Here is a 19942-nt window from a genome sequence, read left to right on the forward strand (position 1 = left end):
TCCCCCCCAGCCGCGGCCGCCGTACTCACGCGGGGAGCCGCAGAGGCGCGGGGGGTGTCTCATCGGCCGTGAGGCGAACGGGGGGTCCTCGGGGAACGGGGGCTCTTGCTGGGCGTGAGGCTCTTGGGGGACACAATAACAGCTCCAGGTTACACACAACACCCGAAACACCACCCCGAATAAACGGAACAAAGATCCGGACCCGGCGGTCATTCACCGTGTCCTCCCTGCAGCCCCGGTGCCTCACCTGCCCGGCTCAGCGCTGTCCCCGGGCCGGCACGGGGCAGCGCCCGGCGCGCCCGTCGGGCATCGCGGCCGTGTCACAGCGAGGACACCGCGGCCTCGGCCGTGCCCTGCAGAGCCGCGCGGCTCACGCGCGCCCGGCGCCTCCGCCGAGGAGCCGCATCCCCGACCCTCACACGGTCCCCGCGGGCGGTGCCGAAAGAACCGGCGGGCGAGACTTTGCTGACTCAGGGGTGACTCCCCCGCGAGCGAGGCGCTGCAGCCCCGCGGGAGGGCCGAACGGCCGGCGGGGCGGTGTCGCGGCGGGCGCGGGCAGCGCCGGTTCGGCGACACGGGGAGGGGGCGGGACGCGAACCGGGGCCGGGAACGGCCCGGGGCTGCGGCCGCGAGCACAGCGCGGCCCGCGCGCCGCGCGCCGACCAATCGGCGGCGCCCTTGCTGGCGGCCAATCGCCGCGCCGCGTCTTGGGCGGCGTTGTCACGGTAACGGCGCGACGCCATGCAGGGGCCGCGGCCTCCGCGGTGAGTGAGAGCGGGTCCGGCCTAAAGCTTCAATGTTTTTTGAATTAAAAAGCTTTAAAGCCCTAAAAATGCCTGGGAATAGATGATAAACTATAGTACAGAACCAATGATAACACATCAGTAATTATATTATTGAATGGAAAAAGTTCCTTTAGTATAAATGGATTACATCCCTTAAAATACTTAGTAATACGTAAATTGTAATACATAATAAATTATATACTGTAATATTAAATCATATTTAATAAAGTACATAAGTGTCCAAAAATATTAATTATAAATGGTTTACATCCCTTAAAACAAAGGGTAGCATTTAATGAATTATAATATGTAATACATTATATTCTATAAAAAGTCATAATAAATAAATGGTAAAAAGCCTTTATTATCAACGGTTTACATATTTCAATTAATGTATAATAGATCATGAACTGTAGTATAGAATAAATTATATTGTAGTATATGATAAATTATATTCTGTAATTAATTACATTCTATGATAAATTATGAGGCATAAGAAATTATAACAAATAAATAGTCAAAAGCTCTATTTATAAATGGTCGAAATCCTTTACAAGAATTGGTAATATGTAATTATTATACACAATAAATTCTAATAAATGGCTGCATTCCTTTCTTATAAATGCTTAAAATCCTTTGAAATAATTATCAATATATAATAATTTATAATATATAATAAATTACAATCAATAAGTGGCTGAAATCCCACAATCTTGTATTATGAACTGTTTACATTCCTTAAATAATTGGTAATACATAAAAAATAATAATACATGACAAATTACATTCTATAATATGTCATAATATGTAACAGTTTAAGATAAATAAATTGTTACAAATATTTTATTTATTATGTTATTATATTGATTATGAAGTGGTTTACATCCCTTAAAATAATTGGAAATATATAATTAATTATAAGAATACTTTCTTCTAAATGGTTAAAATCCTTTAAAATAATTGGTATTTTATAGTAACTTATAATACATTAAAAATAGGAAGAATCCTTTCTTATAAATGGCAATAAATAGTTGAAATCCTTTAAAATAATTAGAAATAAATAATAATTAATATTCTATAAGAAATGGTAAAAATCTTTTCCTATTAGAGGATACAATCCCTTAAAATAATTGATAATATATGATCAATTATAAGAATTCTTTATTATAAATGGCTAAAATTCTTTAAAATAATTGGTAATATATAATAAGTTATATAAGAAATGGTAAAAAACCTTTCTTATAAATAGTTTACATCCTTTAAAATATTTGGTGATATATAATCAATTATAATATATAAGAAATGGTAAAAATCCTTTATTGTAAGAGGTTGGAATCCCTGAAAATAATTGGTAATATATAATCAATTATAAACATCCTTTATTATAAATGGTTCAAAATTGTTCAAATATTTTAAAATAATTGGCAATTATAAGTAATTATTAAAAATAAGTTTTATTATACAAGAAATGGTAAAAATCCTTTCTTATAAATGGTTTACATCCTTTAAAATATTAGGTAACATGTAATGTATTATAATGGATAAGAAATGGTAAAAATTCTTTTTTATAAATGGTTTACATCCTTTATAATATTAGGTAATATATAATCAATTATAAGAATCCTTTAAATTTCTAAAAATTTCTAAAATCCTTTAAAATAATTGGTAATTATAATATAATTCTTAAAAAGAAGTTGTATTGTAGAAGAAATGGTAAAAATCCTTTCTTGTAATTGGTTTACATCCTTCAAAATCTTACATAATATATAATCAATTATAACATTTAGGAAATTGTAAAAATTGTAAAAATCCTTTTTTATAAATGATTTACATCCTTTAAAATAATTGTATAATATATAATGTATTAGGTTATATATAATATTTAATATTAAAAAAATTGTAAAAATAGTTTCTTATAAATGGTTTACAACCTTTAAAATCTTATGTAATATATAATCTATTATCATATTTAGGAAATGGGAAAAAATCCTTTCTTATAAATGGTTTACATCCTTTAAAATCTTAGGTAATATATAATCTATCATAATATTTAGGAAATGGTAAAAATCCTTTCTTATAAGTGGTTAAAAATTGTTAAAATTCTTTAAAATAATTCGTAATTATAATATAAGTATTAAAATGAAGTTGTATTATAGAAGAAATGGTAAAAATCCTTTCTTATAAATGGTTTACATCCTTTAAAATATTAGGTAATATATAATAAATTATAAGAATGCTTTATTTTAAATGGTTAAAAATTGTTCAAATCCTTTAAAATAATTGGTAATTACAATATAATTATTAAAAAGAAGTTGTATTATAGAAGAAATGGTAAAATTATTTTCTTAGAAATGGTTTCAATAATTTAGAAGACCTGTTAATCATTGGATATTTACCAATATTTCCACGTGGTGTTTGCAGGGCATGGCCAGGAGGCAGCAGAGCCCCGAGCTCCCGCAGAACTTCCACGGCTTCCTTGGCTTCCCTGGGAAAAGCCCCCCGGAGCGGGGCCCACGTGGGCAGCCAGGGAGCCCTGCAGGTGAGGTGGGCCAGGGGCACCTGGGAGAGCCCAGAATCCATCTGGGGGAGGAACTGGAATGGCTGGGTTGGGAAAGGTGGGAAAAGCCCAAACCCACCTGCAGGAAGAACCAAAAAGCCCTGGAATGGTTGGGTTGGGAAAGGTGGGAAGAACCCAAACCCACCTATGGGAAGAACCAAAAAGCCCTGGAATGGTTGGGTTGGGAAAGGTGGGAAGAACCAAAAAGCCCTGGAATGGTTGGGTTGGACACCCGTGGGAAAGGTGGGAAGAGCCCCAAATCCATCTGTGGGAAGAACCAGAGAGCCCTGGAATGGTTGGGTTGGGAAAGGTGGGAAGGCCTGGAATGGTTGGGTTGGACACCCTTGGGAAAAGCCCAAAATCCACCTGTGGGAAGAATCATGGAGCCCTGGAATGGTTGGGTTGGGAACCCTTGGGAAAAGCCCCAAATCCACCTGTGGGAAGAATCATGGAGCCCTGGAATGGTTGTGTTGGGAAAGGTGGGAAGAGCCCCAAATCCATGTGCAGGAAGGATCTCAGAAACCCTGGAATGGTTTGGTTGGGAAAAGTGGGAAGAGTCCCAAATGCACCTGTGGGAAGGATCACAGAAACCCTGGAATGCTTGGGTTGGGCACTCTTGGGAAAAGTGGGAAAAGCCCAAAATCTGTCTATAGGAAGAACCAAAGGGCCCGGGAATGGTTGGACTGGGAAAGGTGGGAAGAACCCCAAATCCACTTGCAGGAAGGATCTCAGAAATCCTGGAACAGTTGGGTTGGGAAAACTGGGAAGAGGCCCAAATCCACCTGAGGGAAGGATCTAGAAACCCTGGAATGGTTGGGTTGGGAAAAGTAGGAAGAGCCTCAAATCCACTTGAGGGAAGAACTAAAAGGCCCTGGAATGGTTGGATTTGGCACATTCGGGAAAAGTGGGAAAAGCCAAAATCTGCCTGCAGAAAAAACCATGGAGCCCTGGAATGGTTTGGTTGGGAACCCCTGGGAAAAGTGGGAAAAGCCCAAAATGCACCCGTGGGAAGAACCAAAAAGCCCTGGAATGGCTGGGTTGGGAAAGGTGGGAAGAACCCAAACCCACCTGTGGGAAGGCCTGGAATGGTTGGGTTGGGAAAGTGGGAGGGCCTGGCATGGTTGGGTACATTTGGGAAAGGTGGGAAAAGCCCAAAATCCTCCTGCAGGAAGGAGGATGAAGGAGAAACCCTAGAATGGTTGGCACCCTTGGGAAAAGTGGGAAGAGCCCCAAATCCACCTGTAGGAAGAACCACGGACCTTGGAATGGTTGGGTTGGGAAAGGTGGGAGGGCCTGGCATGGCTGGGCTGCCCCTCCAAGCCCATGCCATTCCCAAGGGCAGGCAGCTCCCACCATACCAGGCTGGCCTTGGACACCTGCAGGGCCGGGCCAGCCCCACTGACCAGAATTAACATCTCTAACCTGAGGTTAGCAGCTCCTGTCTTCACCCAAAATCCAGAATATTCCCCAAAGGCAACCTGGGGATCCTTCCAGCCCCTCAGCGACCTTCCTGCACTCAAATATTCCAACCCCTGCCATTCCAAAGATGTGTGAGTCTCACCTGATTAATTACTGCTCTGTTAATTGAGTGGCTGGATCAATAACTCACCCTGGAGGGGGGTATGGAATGACTGAGCTGGGGAAGGCACAGGAGGAGCAGGGCTGGCTGGGGCACTGACAGGAGTCTGGCTTTTCCCAAAGAATCCCAAAACACTGGGGCTGGTCCTGCAGGAAAGCAGGAATGCAAACCCCTTCCTGTGCCCTCCCTATAGCACAGGGAAATGAATGATCCTGATTATTTCCATTTTTCTCCAGGTTTTTGATGAGGAAGGGAAGAATGTGACACCCCAACCCCTCTTCCATCCAGACCCAAATGCTGCCAGGCAAGAAAAGTTTTATTTTAAAAAAATAAAGCGTTATAAGTATTTTTTAAAAAGTAAAGTATGTATTTTAAAATATTTTATCTGTTTTAGTGCAGACAACTTTTATGCAAAATTATAAAATATAGAAATTAAAATATTAAAAATATCCGCTCAATGATCAAAATGCATTTGACATAATAAAAATTCTCTGCTTTAATAATATTTAAGCAAGTTACCTCTGTGTGCTTATGGGCATCCAACTCCAAAATGCTCATAAACAAAAAATTTGGAGTTAAAGCTCCTAAATTGTCTTTCACTACACTTTCATTTCCAAACATCCAGCACAGAGGGAAAAAAAAAAAAAAGTCTTTGGGCTGACAAACTCAGTTAGGTCATGCAAAGAAGAGAAATAATTATTGCTGTTTTAAATGACAAATCCTGGGCCACAGCATGACCAAAATGAAGGAATAATTGTAATTATTCACAATTTATAATTACAATTGTAACCACTGATTTCTGAGATGAAGATTGCTTTTTCTGCCATGTTTCCCAGGCTGGCTGTTCCAAAGGACAATGCCAGGGCTTGGGATACCAATCAGGAGCAAATATACAATAAAAAATTACCTAAAAATTATAATTAAAATACAGATACTAATAATATTTAAATAGAAATACTAATAATTAAATGTAGGTACTAACAATATTTAAATAGAAATACTAATAATTAAATATGGATACTAATAATATTTGTATTTAAATACTAAAAATTGAAATACTAATAATTAAATATAGATACTAATAATTAAATAGAAATACTAATAATTTAAATACTAATAATTATAGATACTAATAGAAATAGATTTAAATGGAAATACTAATAATTAAATATAAATACTGATAATATTTAAATAGAAATACTAATAATTCAAATACTAATAATTAAATATGGATAGTAATAATATTGATATTTAAATACTAAAAATTGAAATACTAATAATTAAATATAGATACTGATAATACTGATATTTAAATACTAAAAATTGAAATACTAATAATTAAATATAGATACTGGTAATATTTAAATAGAAATATTAATAATTCAAATACTAATAATTATAATAATATTTAAATAGAAATACTAATAATTCAAATACTAATAATTAAATATAGATACTAATAATATTTAAATAGAAATACTAATAATTCAAATACTAATAATTCTAATAATATTTAAATAGAAATACTAATAATTGAAATACTAATAATTAAATATAGATACTAATAATATTTAAATAGAAATACTAATAATTCAAATACTAATAATTAAATATAGGTACTGATAACATTTAAATAGAAATATGAAATGCCAATAATTAAAATACTTATAATTACTTGAAAGTACGTCCAAAAAATGAGCACTTTTTTAGTTTTTTTGAGAGAATTTCTGCTTGTTTCCCATCCCTGAAGGACACATGGAAGCAGCACACCACCAGCCAAGCCTGGCTCAGATGAGACAGAGCCTCCAGAAGACCCAGCTCTGAGCTTGTCTGGTAAAGAGCACACCCGATAATTAGCCACTGCTCATGGAAAATGCTGTGTTCTGGGATTTGTGGGATTCCCAGCAGGAATGGTGCCACGATCTGGAGCTCAGAGGTGCTGTCTGTGCTCCCCAGCAGGGCAGCAGCAGGAGGAGGAGGAGGAGGCAGCCCTGACCGAGGCAGAGCTGGAGCAGAGGGTGGAGGTGCTGCTGGCTGAGACAGACACGCTCTGGATGCTGCACCTGCCCCCTGCCCTGCTCTCCACCGAGGCACTGGAGGCTCCCAGGGTGCTGTGAGTCACAAGAGTGCTGCAAATACTGAAACTACTTTGCTATCAATAGATCCGGTTTATTTATATTCATATATATATATTTTTATATATATATATATATATATATATATATATATATATATATATATATATATATATATATATATATATATATATATTCATATTTATATATAAATATATTATATAAAATATATATATTATAAATAATATATTATAAATTTTATATATATAATATAATATATTATATATTTTTATATATATAATATAATATATATTATATATAAATGTATATAATATATATTCATATTCATATTAATATATAAATATATATTATAAATAATATATTATAATTTTAATATATATAATATAATATATTATATATATTTTCATATATATAATATAATATATATTTATATATATTTTCATATATATATTCATATATATACATATATATTCATATATATATTCATATATATTCATATATATTCATATATATTCATATATATATAATTCATATATTCATATATATTTATAAATTTAAATATTAAAATAGATTTGATATATGTCGTGTTAAAAGAACTTTGCTATAAATATATAGTTTTTATTTATATATATGTTGCTATATATAATATATATATATAAACATTAAAAGAGATTTTATACATGTAGTGTTAAAAGAACTTTGCTATAGATAGTTTTATTCATATATAATATATATAATTTATATGTTATATTTGTATATATATTGCTAATATTACAATAGATTTTATACATGTAGTGTTAAAAGAACTGTGCTATAAATATATTGGTTTCATTTATATATATATTTATATATATATTATATTTGTATATATATTGCTAATATTAAACCAGATTTTATAGATGGAGTGTTAAAAGAACTTTGCTATAAATATATAATTTTTATTTATATATATATTGCTATATATATTATATATGCATTATATTTATATATATGTTGCTAATATTAAAATAGATTTTATACATGTAGTGTTTGAAGAACTTTGCTATAAATACATAGTTTTTATATATATTATATATATTATATATTTGAATATATATTGCCAATATTAAAATAGATTTTACACATGTAGTGTTAAAAACTTTGCTTAAAGATATAGTTTTTATTTATATACAGTGATATATATTTTATATATATTATATTATATTGCTATATATAATACATATAATATATATTTTAGATATATATTGTATTTTTATGTATTGCTACGTATATTTTATATACTTCTAAATTTCTCATATTTATATATATTGCTATATATTATAGATATTGCTATAAATATATAGTATTTATGGCTTTTATTTTTATAGTTTGTTTTTTATTTTTATTTTATGTTAATTAAGCTTAGAGTAGTGAAATAGCTGATATAAGCATACTTGTGTTAAAATACCTAAACACATAAAGAAGACAGCTCCTACAAATATACCAACCATCAGCACTCACTGGCTAAAGACAGCGTGGGCCAGGGCCTAAACTAAATAAAATAATAAAATAAATAAATAAAAATATTTGAAGAAATAAATAAATAATAGAAATATTATAATTAAAAACCTAAAATCACAACCAAAAACTACAGATGCTGTGTAAAAGTAGAACTGAAGAGGAACCATGCTAAACAATTCTTAGAATATTAATATTTTAAATAAAAAGTTTCCTCTACATGATTATTTATGAATATACAACAAGCTAATGTAAGGGAAAAAATATTTAAAAGAGATCTCCAAAACTAAGTGTGCTCTTGGCTGAGTGCCAAGATGCACCCAGCCCCAATCTTTACTTGATGTTCTTTATCTCCTGTTATCCTTTAGGAAACTTCTTTAATTTTCACAAGAAAATAAATGTGATTTCACAGCTGGCACCCGTTTCTGAGTGCAAAACCTCCAATTCTTACAGCTCCCTGTTCTGGGTGAAATTCTTCCTCCCTTCCACTGAAAAACCGTGGCAGCTGAGGAAAATCCAGGGGTGGAGGAGGGTGGTAGGAAAATCCAGGGTGAGAATTTGGTTTTTATGAAAGCAGTCAGACATTCCAAACTGCTGCATTGATTCTTGCGGGCAGCTTCTAATTATTCATTAATTAAGAAGAGTTAAAGGTAGCAGGCAGCTCCCCCTGGTCCTCCCTGGGCTCCCAGAGCTTTGGTGGGAATGCTGGAGCAGAAAAGGAGAAGTTTCCTTTTCGCCTCCTGCCTTTCCCTGCCAGGTGTGAGAGCACTGAGCTCTGAATTCCCCAAAGCTCGGGGGCAGCAGGAAGAGGGAATTTTGCTTTTTCTGGCCTCTGTTCTCCACAGGCCATTCCTGTTTTAGAGCAGCATCACAAAGGTCAGAACGAGCTGCTGAGTAACACAAAGGCTGAAATTTCATCCAGCAATCCAAGAAGCAGGACATGGAAGGAGTGGAGAAGCCTCTCCTGATCAGCTCCTTGTCACAGACACGGAGAATTCCAGGCAGGATTTCCCAGGGACTCACCAGGCAGTGTTTTCTTTGTTTCCCAGGGAGAGGAATAAGATTTATGCAGAGATTTGTGAGGCTAAAATTGGCAGTGAGTACTTTGAAGAAAAAATCGTGCAGACCATCTCTGGAGCTGCCAAGACCAAGGAGGTGCAATGTGAGAGCATCACCGTGGCAGAGAAAGGTAAACCTGGCCAGGGCACTGGCAAAAGGCTTTTTTTACTTCCATCTCTGAGCAGAGGTTCCCTCCATTTCCACTTTCAGAGCTTTTAAGTTCAAGCAGGACACTGTGGGTTGTGGTGGCCTTTTCTGCCCCTCCTAAATCTTGAATTTAGTGCTGGAACAATGAATCCATTGCAATAAAATTGTTGTTAACTCCCAGAGAATGTTATTGTCGTGTGTAAGAGGCGAAAGAAATTACAGGGCATGCTGCTCCAAACACTTTTCCTTTGTGTTAGTGTATGTAAAATGAGGGAATCAACCCCAAAGGTAGATAATAATCTGTTTTGAAAAGCTATTTGCCACTTTTTTGTGTGCCTGGAGCATCAGCAGGGCTCATTCCAGCCCCTGAGCACATCCAGGCAAGTTTTGGTGGGAGCTGGCCCTGCTCGAGGGGAGCCACTCCCCAAAAACCCTGATGGAGCTGCACCAGTCCCACAACAGGAGGAGCTTTGAGGTTATTTTATCTGCTTTAATGATTCTTATTAAGCACAGGCAACCTTTTCTGTAAATTTGTAAAATACGGCAATTAAAAGATGAAATTAAAATATTAAATGAAAAATATCAGTTCAAATATCAACAGCTTTGGAAGCAGAGGTGGTTCCAAAGCCCAGCCCAGCAGGTGGGGTGTAGGAAGCTCCCTGCAATAATGTACAAAAGAAGAGCCCTGTGTGACAGGGAATTCATTCCCAGGGATGATGGTGACTCCCTGGGATCTGGGCAATGCACTGGATGCCTCAGGAACAGAACCTGCAGAGGCAGAAGAACCCGAAAGCCCAGCAGGGAAAAGCAGCAAATCTCCCACAGCTGAAGAGCAGGGTGAGGCTGGGGCTGTCCCTTCTGCCACAGGTAACATTTCCCATTTCTGCCCTGTCCTCACCCTCCTAAACCAGGCACATCCCTGGGATCTGTGGGAAAAACTTCCTGGAAAACGCTGCCCAGAACCTGCAGGAGAGTTTGCTGAAGAATCTTGGGCAGGGCTGCACTTCTCTGCCATCAGAAATCATCTTAATTAAAGATAAATACTCAGGGACAAGGTTTGCTGGTACTCACTTTGAAAAGTAGAAACAAAACACCGTTTGTGAGAAATTCCAGAAGTAGCTGAAAAAGATAAGGAAATTATAATGAGAAAAAATGATAAGATGATAAAATTATAAGAAAATTATAGGGAAAAAAATTCACAGTGAAAGTATGTTTTTTAATTCTCTCCTTTTTGCAGGTGGAGGAAAATTCTTATCCCTTGATCTTTCTGTGTGAAGTTTTATCATGTTCAAAGCATTTCTATCCCATTTATCTCTTATCAGGCAGTATGGGCCTGTTGGCCTCCACGATCCTTGTGGATCCATTCCAGCTTGGAATACCCCAGGATTCTGTAACTCAGCTTCTTCCATCACCCTTGCAGAGAGTGCTGCTCCTGCCAGCAGCCCTGAGGAGCAGGAATGCCACTCAGGAGCAATCCTAACTTCAGCAAAGCTGCAGCAGGATTTAGTTGTCATGGAGAGGATTCTCATGGAGAACATTTTCCAGCCCAAGCTCGCAGTCTATCGGCAGATTCCTGTGCTCATAGGTTTGTTCCTTGCTCAGTACCCTCTTTCCAGCCAGAAATTCCTTATTGTCCACAGAAATTCCTCACTTTTGCCTGGGTAGCTAAACCCACCTGCAGCACACCTGGCTCACTTCAGCCCAGTCCAGCTGTCTGCTCTGTCCCCAGCCAATTTTTGTCACAGTTTTACAAGTTAGGACGTCTTAATTCCTCAAATCTTCTCTTCTCTCCTGCAAAATATTTGCTGAAATGGCAAATTTTTATTCTGGTGTGAATAATCAGAGTGAGATATAACCTATAATAATGTAGATTATATATAATAATATAGGTTCTACAATGTGGGTTATATATAATAACATAAGTTATATTTGATAATATAGGTTATATTACATAGGTTTTATATCTATATATAATTATATAGATATATATATATCTATATATAATTATATACTATAATTATATATAGAGATATATATATCTATATATAATTATACACTATAATTAGGGAAGTGAAATGTTTCCACTCAGATTCTGCATCTGTGCATTTTATTTTAGAACCTGTTGTTACCTCAGACACCGAGGTGGAAGAAGATGAAGAGGATGAGGATGATGAGGAGGAAGAGGAAGCAGCAGAGCCAGCTGAGAGCCCAGCAGAGGGGGCAGGCCCCAGGCTGGAGCTGCTGTGGTCATACAGGTGTGATTTAACCAGGGGGCACAGCGTGAGCAGCATGGCTTGGAACAAAGCAAACCCTGTGAGTCCACAAACCCTTCCTGAGCTGGTCCCAAAAGGGGACAAGCAGCTGGGGCTGGCCATAACTCCTGGTCCTGGGCTGCATCTCAAAGCTGGATCCAGTCCCTCACTCTCACTGCTTTCATCTCTAGGCTTTCCCTACACATCACAGCTTTAATTGGCCCAGAATTTCATTCATTGCTTAGTTTACCCTGAGCAGCAATGTTCATAGACTTGGTCTGTTCTAAAATTGAAATTTAACCCCTGCTGCTGAACTTTGTTATCATTTATGAGGTTTTGGTGGTAGTTTAGACACCACGTCTTTGTCTCTAACAGGAACCTCCCAAAACAGCAGAATTCCTCCAAATTTAAGGAGGACAATGACAGCACAGAAGGCAAAGCTTCCTAAGTATGGTCATGTAAAGCTCTGTTTTCCCACCAGAACTCACTCATTAAACAAAAATAATGAATGGAAGAGGGGTAAAAAGTGGCTGAGGATGAGAAGCAGAAACCCAGTAAGGGGAAAAAAAAGAGAGAAAATAAAGACCATTTCATGCTTTTAGTGCACCAAATCTCAGATATTAAAAAGTTAGACACATTTAAAGACTTCAGTCTTAGAATACAGGGCAAACAATCAGCTGCTTTTAAAATGTCAGTTTCACAAAGTACTTGTTGAGTGCAAGAAAAGAAAAATTCCTGGAGCTGAAGGCCAAAGGCTGCTGGTTTTTACTTCTGCCTGTGGAAAGGAATGAAGGGAATTCACTGGACTGTGGAAAGCAAAAAGCAAAAGCCAGGAGTTTGAGGTGCTCTCTGAAACTCCTCTTACAGCTAACCCTGAGAGGGAAAACTAGAAGTACTCCATTAAATAATGCACATTAAAATATGATTACAGAACAGTGCATCTCCTGCATGGGAGAGAAGCTTTGTTATCCCAGCCTTGGCCCGGGCACACAGGTGCCTTTGGAGATGTCCTGCTGAGCTCCAGGTGGAACTGAGGCTCTGCTGTTGCTCTGTGCTTGCAGGATCTCTTAGCAGTTGGTTACAGGCAGTTTCTGTCTCGGGATCAGAAGAAAGGCCTGGCTTGCTGCTGGTCACTGAAGAACCCCATGGTAACAAGCCCTTTTGTTTGCTTGTCCTGCAGTCTGCTTTTCTCTGGACAATTTCTGCTTTATTTCCCTTTTAGCTACAATTATTTACTCTAGCTTCTCACAACACTGTCAGTAAAAGAGGAAATGTCGTAGATGTAACATTTACACCTCTGCAGATCCATCTGAAAAGAGATCATTTTAAAACCACCTATTAAAAAAAAGATTTGGAAATCTCACTTACAAAGTGTCCCAAAGTCAAAAAATTCTGATTGCCATAAATCACAACATTTCAGTTTGATTTCTACTACAAACTTCTCTTGGCCAAAATTCTATTAGACTAGTTTAGACCAGACAGGGTCAAATCTTTGATGCATCTTTGCCACACCAAATACTCTCATGATTCTGCTGTCACCTTAGATATTTTTATGTAATTGGTTTGGAGTAGCCTTGCCATACCAAATACTCATGATTCCCTGCTGCCACCATAGATATTTTTATGTAATTGGTTTGGAGTAGCCTTGCCATACCAAATACTCATAATTCCCTGCTGCCACCATAGATATTTTTATGTAATTGGTTTGGAGTAGCCTTGCCATACCAAATACTCATGATTCCCTGCTGTCACCATAGATATTTTTATGTATTTGGTTTGGAGTAGGCTCACCTAACTTATTTTCCAGTGTCGTATTTCTGCCCAGTCTTTATCTTTTTCCTCATTTTATCAATCGTAGCAAGAAATACATGGTGCCAGTCAGAAATACATGGTGCCAGTCAGAATTTCTGGTCCCTGTGGGTGCCATGCCTGCAGTTTCCCAGCAGCCACTGAGTGCTAGGACAAGCGAGGTGAGTGCTAGCCCAGCTCAGAGGGTTGCTGTGCTCTCCCCTGCAGTGGCCCGAGCGCATTTTCCGCTGCGAGCACGGCGTCACCGCTGTGGATTTCTCCCTGGCCCGGCCCCACCTGCTGGCGGTGGGGACAGCCAGTGGCCGTGTGGCCATCTACGACGTGCGCAGCCGCCAGGACACCGCGCTGCTGGACAGCAGGTCAGGGATGCACCTCCTCCCTGAGCCAGCAGGCCTTGCACAGGGCAACAGGGACTGCCAGTCCCTCACCCTCTAAGGAGCTGCAGCTCTTCACCCCACCAGTTATACATTCATGAATAGATAATTCATATTCCGTGTCCTAGCTGGGACATTCCAGCCCTGGGTAATAAATCCTTATGGCACACCAGGGGTAATAAATCCTTATGGCACACCAGGGGTAGCTTTTGGTGCTTTTCTCTGATCCCTCTTGTCAAAACTGGAGAGAACATCAGCAAAAGTGAGGAGCAGGTCAGCCTGGCCTCAAACCTCCTCCCCCTGAGCCAGCAGGCCTTGCAGAGGGCAACAGGGAGTGCCAGTTCCTCACCCTCTAAGGAGCTGGAACTCTTTACCCCATACATTATAAATTCATGAATTTATGATTCATATTCTGTGTCCTAACTGGGACATTCCAGCCCTGGGTAATAAATCCTTATGGCACACCAGGGGTAGCTTTTGGTGCTTTCTCTCTGATCCCTCTTGTCAAAACTGGAGAGAACATCAGCAAAAGTGAGGGGTGAGCAGGAATTAAGGAGACAATGAGAGAGGGGATGGGTGGGTGATGAGGGAAGCACCTGCCCTAAGGGCAGCTCCCCAGGTCTCTCCTACAAGGTGCAGACTGATTTCATGGCACAAGCACATAAACAGTGCCCTGAAACTAATTATCAAACATATTTAATAAGGAAACATTCTCCTGGAGAAAACAACCAGCGTTCAGACCATATTTTAAAAAGAAAAGCAAAACATTTCTAAGACTTAACACTCATTACAAAGTGAAGCCTAATTATTTTTCAAACATGTTGTCTTGTCTTTGCTCATCTATGATTTACCCTGTGTATCTTTTTTGTCCCAGTGCATCCCTAAATAAACACAAAGGTCCTGTGTGGCAGCTGAGGTGGGTGGAACAGGACAGAGATGCAGCAGCAGGTGACAAAGAAGAGAGACTGATGTGCATCTCGGGAGATGGGCGAGTGACCCAGTGGTTCATTCAGCAAAGGCTGGATTGCTCTGGTGAGCCCCTGAAACTGCTCTCTCTGCCTCCAGCTGGCATTCTTTACACCAGTCATCCCACAAAACATCTCAGAGCTGCTGGGCATCCCAGAGCAGCTCAGGTTCCTCTCTGCTGTTTGACAAAACCTCCTGCTCTCTGCACAGACGTGATGCAAATCAAGCGAACAGAAAGTGAGAAGAAGAAATTACCAGGTGAGAGAGAAAGGAAAAGTGAAGGTCCCATATCACAGCAGGCAGCTGGAATGTGCTTCGACTTCCATCCAGAGGTAGGCTCAGAAAGCCCATCCTGGCTGAAGCATTAGCCAGGAAAACTCCAGAAGTGGGATGCTCAGCTGGAGCTGCTTTAATGGGAGCTAGCCAGGGACTGGGCACTGCTATTCAAAGCATATTAATTTTGAAATAAAATGCTTTCTAGCTACTAAGGTTTATCCCAAATGGGTGAAATGGTAAAACAAGCCCTGTCCTCCTGATGCCCAGAGAGGCTGCCTGGAACAGAGGCCAGGCAGTGTTAAAGGAACAAAGTAGGGATTTATTAAAAGGCCTTTGAAGGATGCACCTTGGGTAGTACAAGAGCCTGGCCAGGGCTCTACCCAAGGTGGACCACAAGTCACAAGTTCTCACACTTTTATGTCCCTACTTTTTTAACCCCACTATGGAAATGTACCACACTTTTTTGGTCCATGTTGTGGTTCATTGTCCAACCCAGCTCCAGGTTCTGCAGTCCCACCCTCCCAGGCTGCTCCTCTCCATTCTCTGTTTTTTGCACTTTTGGGGCTGGAGCTGCAGCAGTGTCCCTGGCTCTGGGCTGGAGAAGGATTGCTCTGTGTGCCTGAGCTCTGAGGAGACCTTGCTGACATTGATATGGAGCTCAGAGTTAAATACTAATGCAGTACAGAATTGAGGGAAATGGATTTATAGGGTAAATAGTGGGAAATGGATTTATGGGTAAATAAGCTCAAACTTCAGGCATCACTCCCAGCCACGTTACTCACATTTCCTTGGGCAGGCCTCGGGGCAGTTCCCCTCGTGTGATGGCCAAGGCTGGAAGAATTTGTCCAACACCTCCCACATCCAGGACTCAGCTGAGCTTCTCTTCATCCATCTAAGTCCTTCCTCCACAGAGCACTCGAAGAATTCATGCATTTTCCACAGGGATTGCTGGAAATCCAAGATTTTGAGGAGTCAGGTGGAGAACACACCCAGCAAATGTGCAACGCTGTGGTTCCACTTTGCCCACCACTCACAGGAGCTCCTCCTTGGCTCTGAACTCCTCCAGCCCTGGATGATTTCTGCAGGAGTGATAAATTCATCCAACGTAGGCCACTTTTCCCTTTCTTTCAGGATGCTGATATTTTTCTTGCTGGAACAGAAGAGGGACACATTTACTGCTGCTCTTGCTCAGGCAAGGAGCAGATTCTGGGCACATACAGAGGCCATGAGGTGAGTGACACTGTAAACAAGTACAGCAGGAACTACACAAAAAATGTAATCTTTGCTTATATTTAGTGAACATCTGCAACAAAAGAACCCTAAACTTCTTCTCTTCTATTAGGAATGAATTCCCATAGCACAAAGCATCACAGTCTCACAGCATTACTTTCTGTGCTGTCAGGAGTTTTTCAAGTAATCTATTAAAATTGGTACTATAAGCTGTTTTAAAGCTTTAGCTCTGGCTTTATGTTAAGACAGCAATCAGAAATCTGATTGTCCTGTAGAGTTAAATAGTCTTACCTGTGGGAGGAAGGCTGGGTAGCTCTAGAATAGATTCTGTAGCTCTGCAGAAACACCAAGTTGCGTTTTCTTTCTCTCCAAACAGGGCCCTGTGTACAAAGTTGCCTGGAATCCCACCAGCACAAACATGTTCCTCAGCTGCTCTGCAGACTGGAGCATCCTTTTGTGGCACAGGGATTCCCACACCCCCCTTTTAACCTTCACTTCTGTCACAGCTTTTGTTCATGACATCCAGTGGGCTCCACAATCAGCCCTCCTCTTCGCGGCAGTGAATGAGAAGAGGGTGGAGATTTGGGATCTGAGTGTCAGCATGTGAGTAACGACTCTTCTCAAGGAAGAGTCTGAAACTTAATTGTCACACATTGTTACCTCATCGGTGTTTTTATCAGATCATTACAGCAAGCTTTGCTTGCTCAAACCACTGCATTTTGAAATATTTGTTGTGTAAAAGCAGGTGGTGGTTACCAGAGATTTGGGCTGAGAAGGAGCTGGATGCCTCCTGCAGCTGATAAAGTGTAAAACTGCCCTTTCTCTGCAGAAATTGTGGCAGAGTTAGAAGGAGAAATAACAAAACTGAGCTACTTTGGTAAAGATTGGATGGTCTGAAGTTGAGGTGACTCAGTTACCTGTGACCTTGTCCAGCTGCCTTGGGTCTGACAGTGTGAAGCCCTGGTGGATCCAGAGCCCTACCACTGGGCACTGCTATTCAAATTCACAGGATTAATAATCCTGTGAATTATTAATCTAATAAAGATATTAACCACCACTCCCCAGGTTAGGACAGGTTTTGGGCAAGCAGGGTATCTTAGTTAACAGCAGCTGGGATTTTTCTGGAGGCAGAGCCCAAACCAAGCACTGCCTCACTTCCCAGTTCCTGAGATAACCTAGAACACAGCAAGTGAGCTGTGCAGCCTTTCAGCTGATGAATGCATGGTGCCCATTAACTCTTGGGTTGCAGCTTCGACCCCGTGCTCTCCTGTGCTGCCAGCCCTGAAGGGAACCTCAGCTCCCTGCTGTTTGCCAGGAACGCCGAGTGCCTGCTCCTGGGGGACAGCTGTGGCCAGGTGGGGGTGTGGCAGCTGCACAGCCTGGCTGTCCCCAGCACCGACCAGGTATGGCTGTGCTCTCAGGGCCTGGGCTCCTTCCCCAGCCAGGCAATCCTGGGAAAAACCCACCAAGGCAATATTGCAATAGGTGGGATCACAATTCCAGCACAGGGTTAAAGCTGGTGGTTCCTGCTCTTCTGCTGCCACACCACTGGGAATTAATTTCCTTTATAAACAAGATATCTTAAGTGTTTGCATGCTGCCAAATAGGACAGCACAAATGCAACCCAACCTGGCCTGCCAAAAAGTGCTATTTTCCAGCATTAACAGAATACCACAGAAGGATCAGCTCTTTTTCCTCTCGTTTTCCAGGTTGGCTCCTTGTGTGACATCATTGCTCCTGCTGGAGCTCTTTGACAGTAGCTGATATCCCTTGTCCTTCAGGAAACACTTGCTGTAGTATAAACATCAACTGGTTATGTTTTTCAATCAATAAAGTTTCCCTTTGAAGCCACACTGCTTAGAAACTTCTTTCATATGGCCTCGATTTCCTCCTGGAAGTCCCCTCATTGCACCATCAGTGCTCACACATGGGTGGCATTCTCTGGAATCCTAATCATGGAAAGGTCTCTGCAATCTTTTCTCCTTGGGCCTTTATCCCTTTCTGCTTTTCTTTCCTCCTTGGGTTGAAAGCAGGCAGTGTTTGGCTGCCTAGGGTGGCTTTTTTGGGGGGCAGAGCAGAAGAAGCAGAAAAAAATACCCAGCTGGAGGATTTCCAGACACTTCCTGCCCACAGGAAACAGGGAGCATCTCCAGAGGAGTGATTATGCACAAGGTGTAGCCCTGCTGCCAAGCACATTACGTATGGAAACGTGTATTTTATAGATGCAGAACATGCAGCCTCTCTCATTATCCTGACAATAAACACCCAGCACTCAAACACATCACTGAATTAAGGATCATTTGTGCTGCATTAACATCCACTTCCTTCTGTGCCCTGCACACCTGAGAGGGGACATGCAAACTTCCCCCCGATATAAAATTCATCTTGGTGTGTTCCAAGGAAAGATGCTCATTAAGGTGAATCATTTGTTAATCATTATTATAAATCCGACCAAAATACACCCTGCATTTTCCATTCATGCCCGTGACTGTTTGCTTACTGCTAAAAAACAAGCTTTCTGTAACACATCATAACCCACCCTGCACACAGTGAAAATCAATTACCTGTAACTTTATGGTGCTGGAAAATCCTCGTGGTGCTAGGAAGGGCTCAAGATCTCCGAAGTTCGTCATGTATTTTGTTCTTAAACATGGAATTTCCGACCATATAACTCAGAAATTTCCTCCTAGAGGCATTTTATTGCAAGGATTTTTTATAGAAACGTAAATACACTGAAGCCAACATCAGGAACCAATAACTCAGAACCAAACTCTGCTCCCAGAGCAGAGACTCAGCTCCATGTGCTGCAGGACCATGTCCTGTCTCTTGGCACACTGGGAATCCTGGCTGGGATAGCAATACATGGCACAAACCCCTCTGGAGTGGATTTTCTCAGCAGTGCTTGGCACTGGCAGGGTTTCCCCACAAGCACCCACAGTTAGCAGTGACCAAGGTGGGGAATGAAGAGGTGCACGATGCAGACATCATGGGGAGGAGTTCATTCCATTTTTCTTTGGGATCACCAACACAAAAAGACCCCAATTAGGACTGGGCATCAAGCTGTGTGGGGAACACAGACACCAAACCCACTGAGGACAAATCCCACCACAAACACCCTTTTGTTCTGGCAGAACACACATTAACTGCATCCACCTAAGCCATACCCCATAAACTGTTACACCTCTGTTCCCAGTAAAGCAGCTACGTACAGAAATCTTCCATACGTGACTGAGATCCCAAAGCACTTCAAACATGACCAGAAACAAGCAGTTTATTTGTTTTTAGCAAACATTGCCACCCTCAGAGCGAGCTGTT

General features: G+C 40.3%; 2 protein-coding genes across 2 annotated transcripts in view; one reads left to right on the top strand and one right to left on the bottom strand.

Moving 5' to 3' along the window:
• The window catches only part of MIER1 (MIER1 transcriptional regulator), a 38041-nt gene extending 37496 nt beyond the window's left edge, over positions 1 to 545 (bottom strand). Inside the window, exons 1-2 of the mRNA XM_059853563.1 lie at positions 248 to 545; positions 30 to 122 (exon numbers count right to left, since the gene is read on the bottom strand). The gene's annotated coding sequence lies outside the window, so the exon portion shown is untranslated. The remainder of the gene's footprint in view (positions 1 to 29; positions 123 to 247) is intronic.
• A 171-nt stretch (positions 546 to 716) lies between these two features.
• DNAI4 (dynein axonemal intermediate chain 4) lies at positions 717 to 18480 on the top strand. The gene is made up of 18 exons (XM_059853489.1): positions 717 to 764; positions 3207 to 3324; positions 5158 to 5234; positions 6672 to 6754; positions 6830 to 6834; positions 6904 to 7034; positions 9564 to 9703; positions 10432 to 10587; positions 11141 to 11305; positions 11837 to 12033; positions 13034 to 13120; positions 13989 to 14140; positions 15030 to 15187; positions 15332 to 15453; positions 16529 to 16627; positions 17004 to 17230; positions 17877 to 18030; positions 18337 to 18480. Exons 1-18 carry the CDS (start codon positions 742 to 744, stop codon positions 18379 to 18381), a joined length of 2139 nt encoding a protein of 712 aa, XP_059709472.1. The 5' UTR covers positions 717 to 741; the 3' UTR covers positions 18382 to 18480.
• Positions 18481 to 19942: the final 1462 nt, after the last annotated feature.

This window comes from Haemorhous mexicanus, chromosome 9, assembly GCF_027477595.1.
Source record: "Haemorhous mexicanus isolate bHaeMex1 chromosome 9, bHaeMex1.pri, whole genome shotgun sequence".
Taxonomy (NCBI): Eukaryota; Metazoa; Chordata; class Aves; order Passeriformes; family Fringillidae; genus Haemorhous; species Haemorhous mexicanus.

What these genes read in the sequence shown, in the direction of transcription:
- DNAI4 (XM_059853489.1), top strand. Translation starts at nt 742, where the DNA reads ATGCAGGGGCCGCGGCCTCCGCG. An exon ending in GCAAAGGCTGGATTGCTCTG is followed by an intron (nt 15,188 to 15,331) that starts GTGAGCCCCTGA and finishes CTCTCTGCACAG; the next exon opens with ACGTGATGCAAATCAAGCGA. An exon ending in TGGGATCTGAGTGTCAGCAT is followed by an intron (nt 17,231 to 17,876) that starts GTGAGTAACGAC and finishes CTTGGGTTGCAG; the next exon opens with CTTCGACCCCGTGCTCTCCT.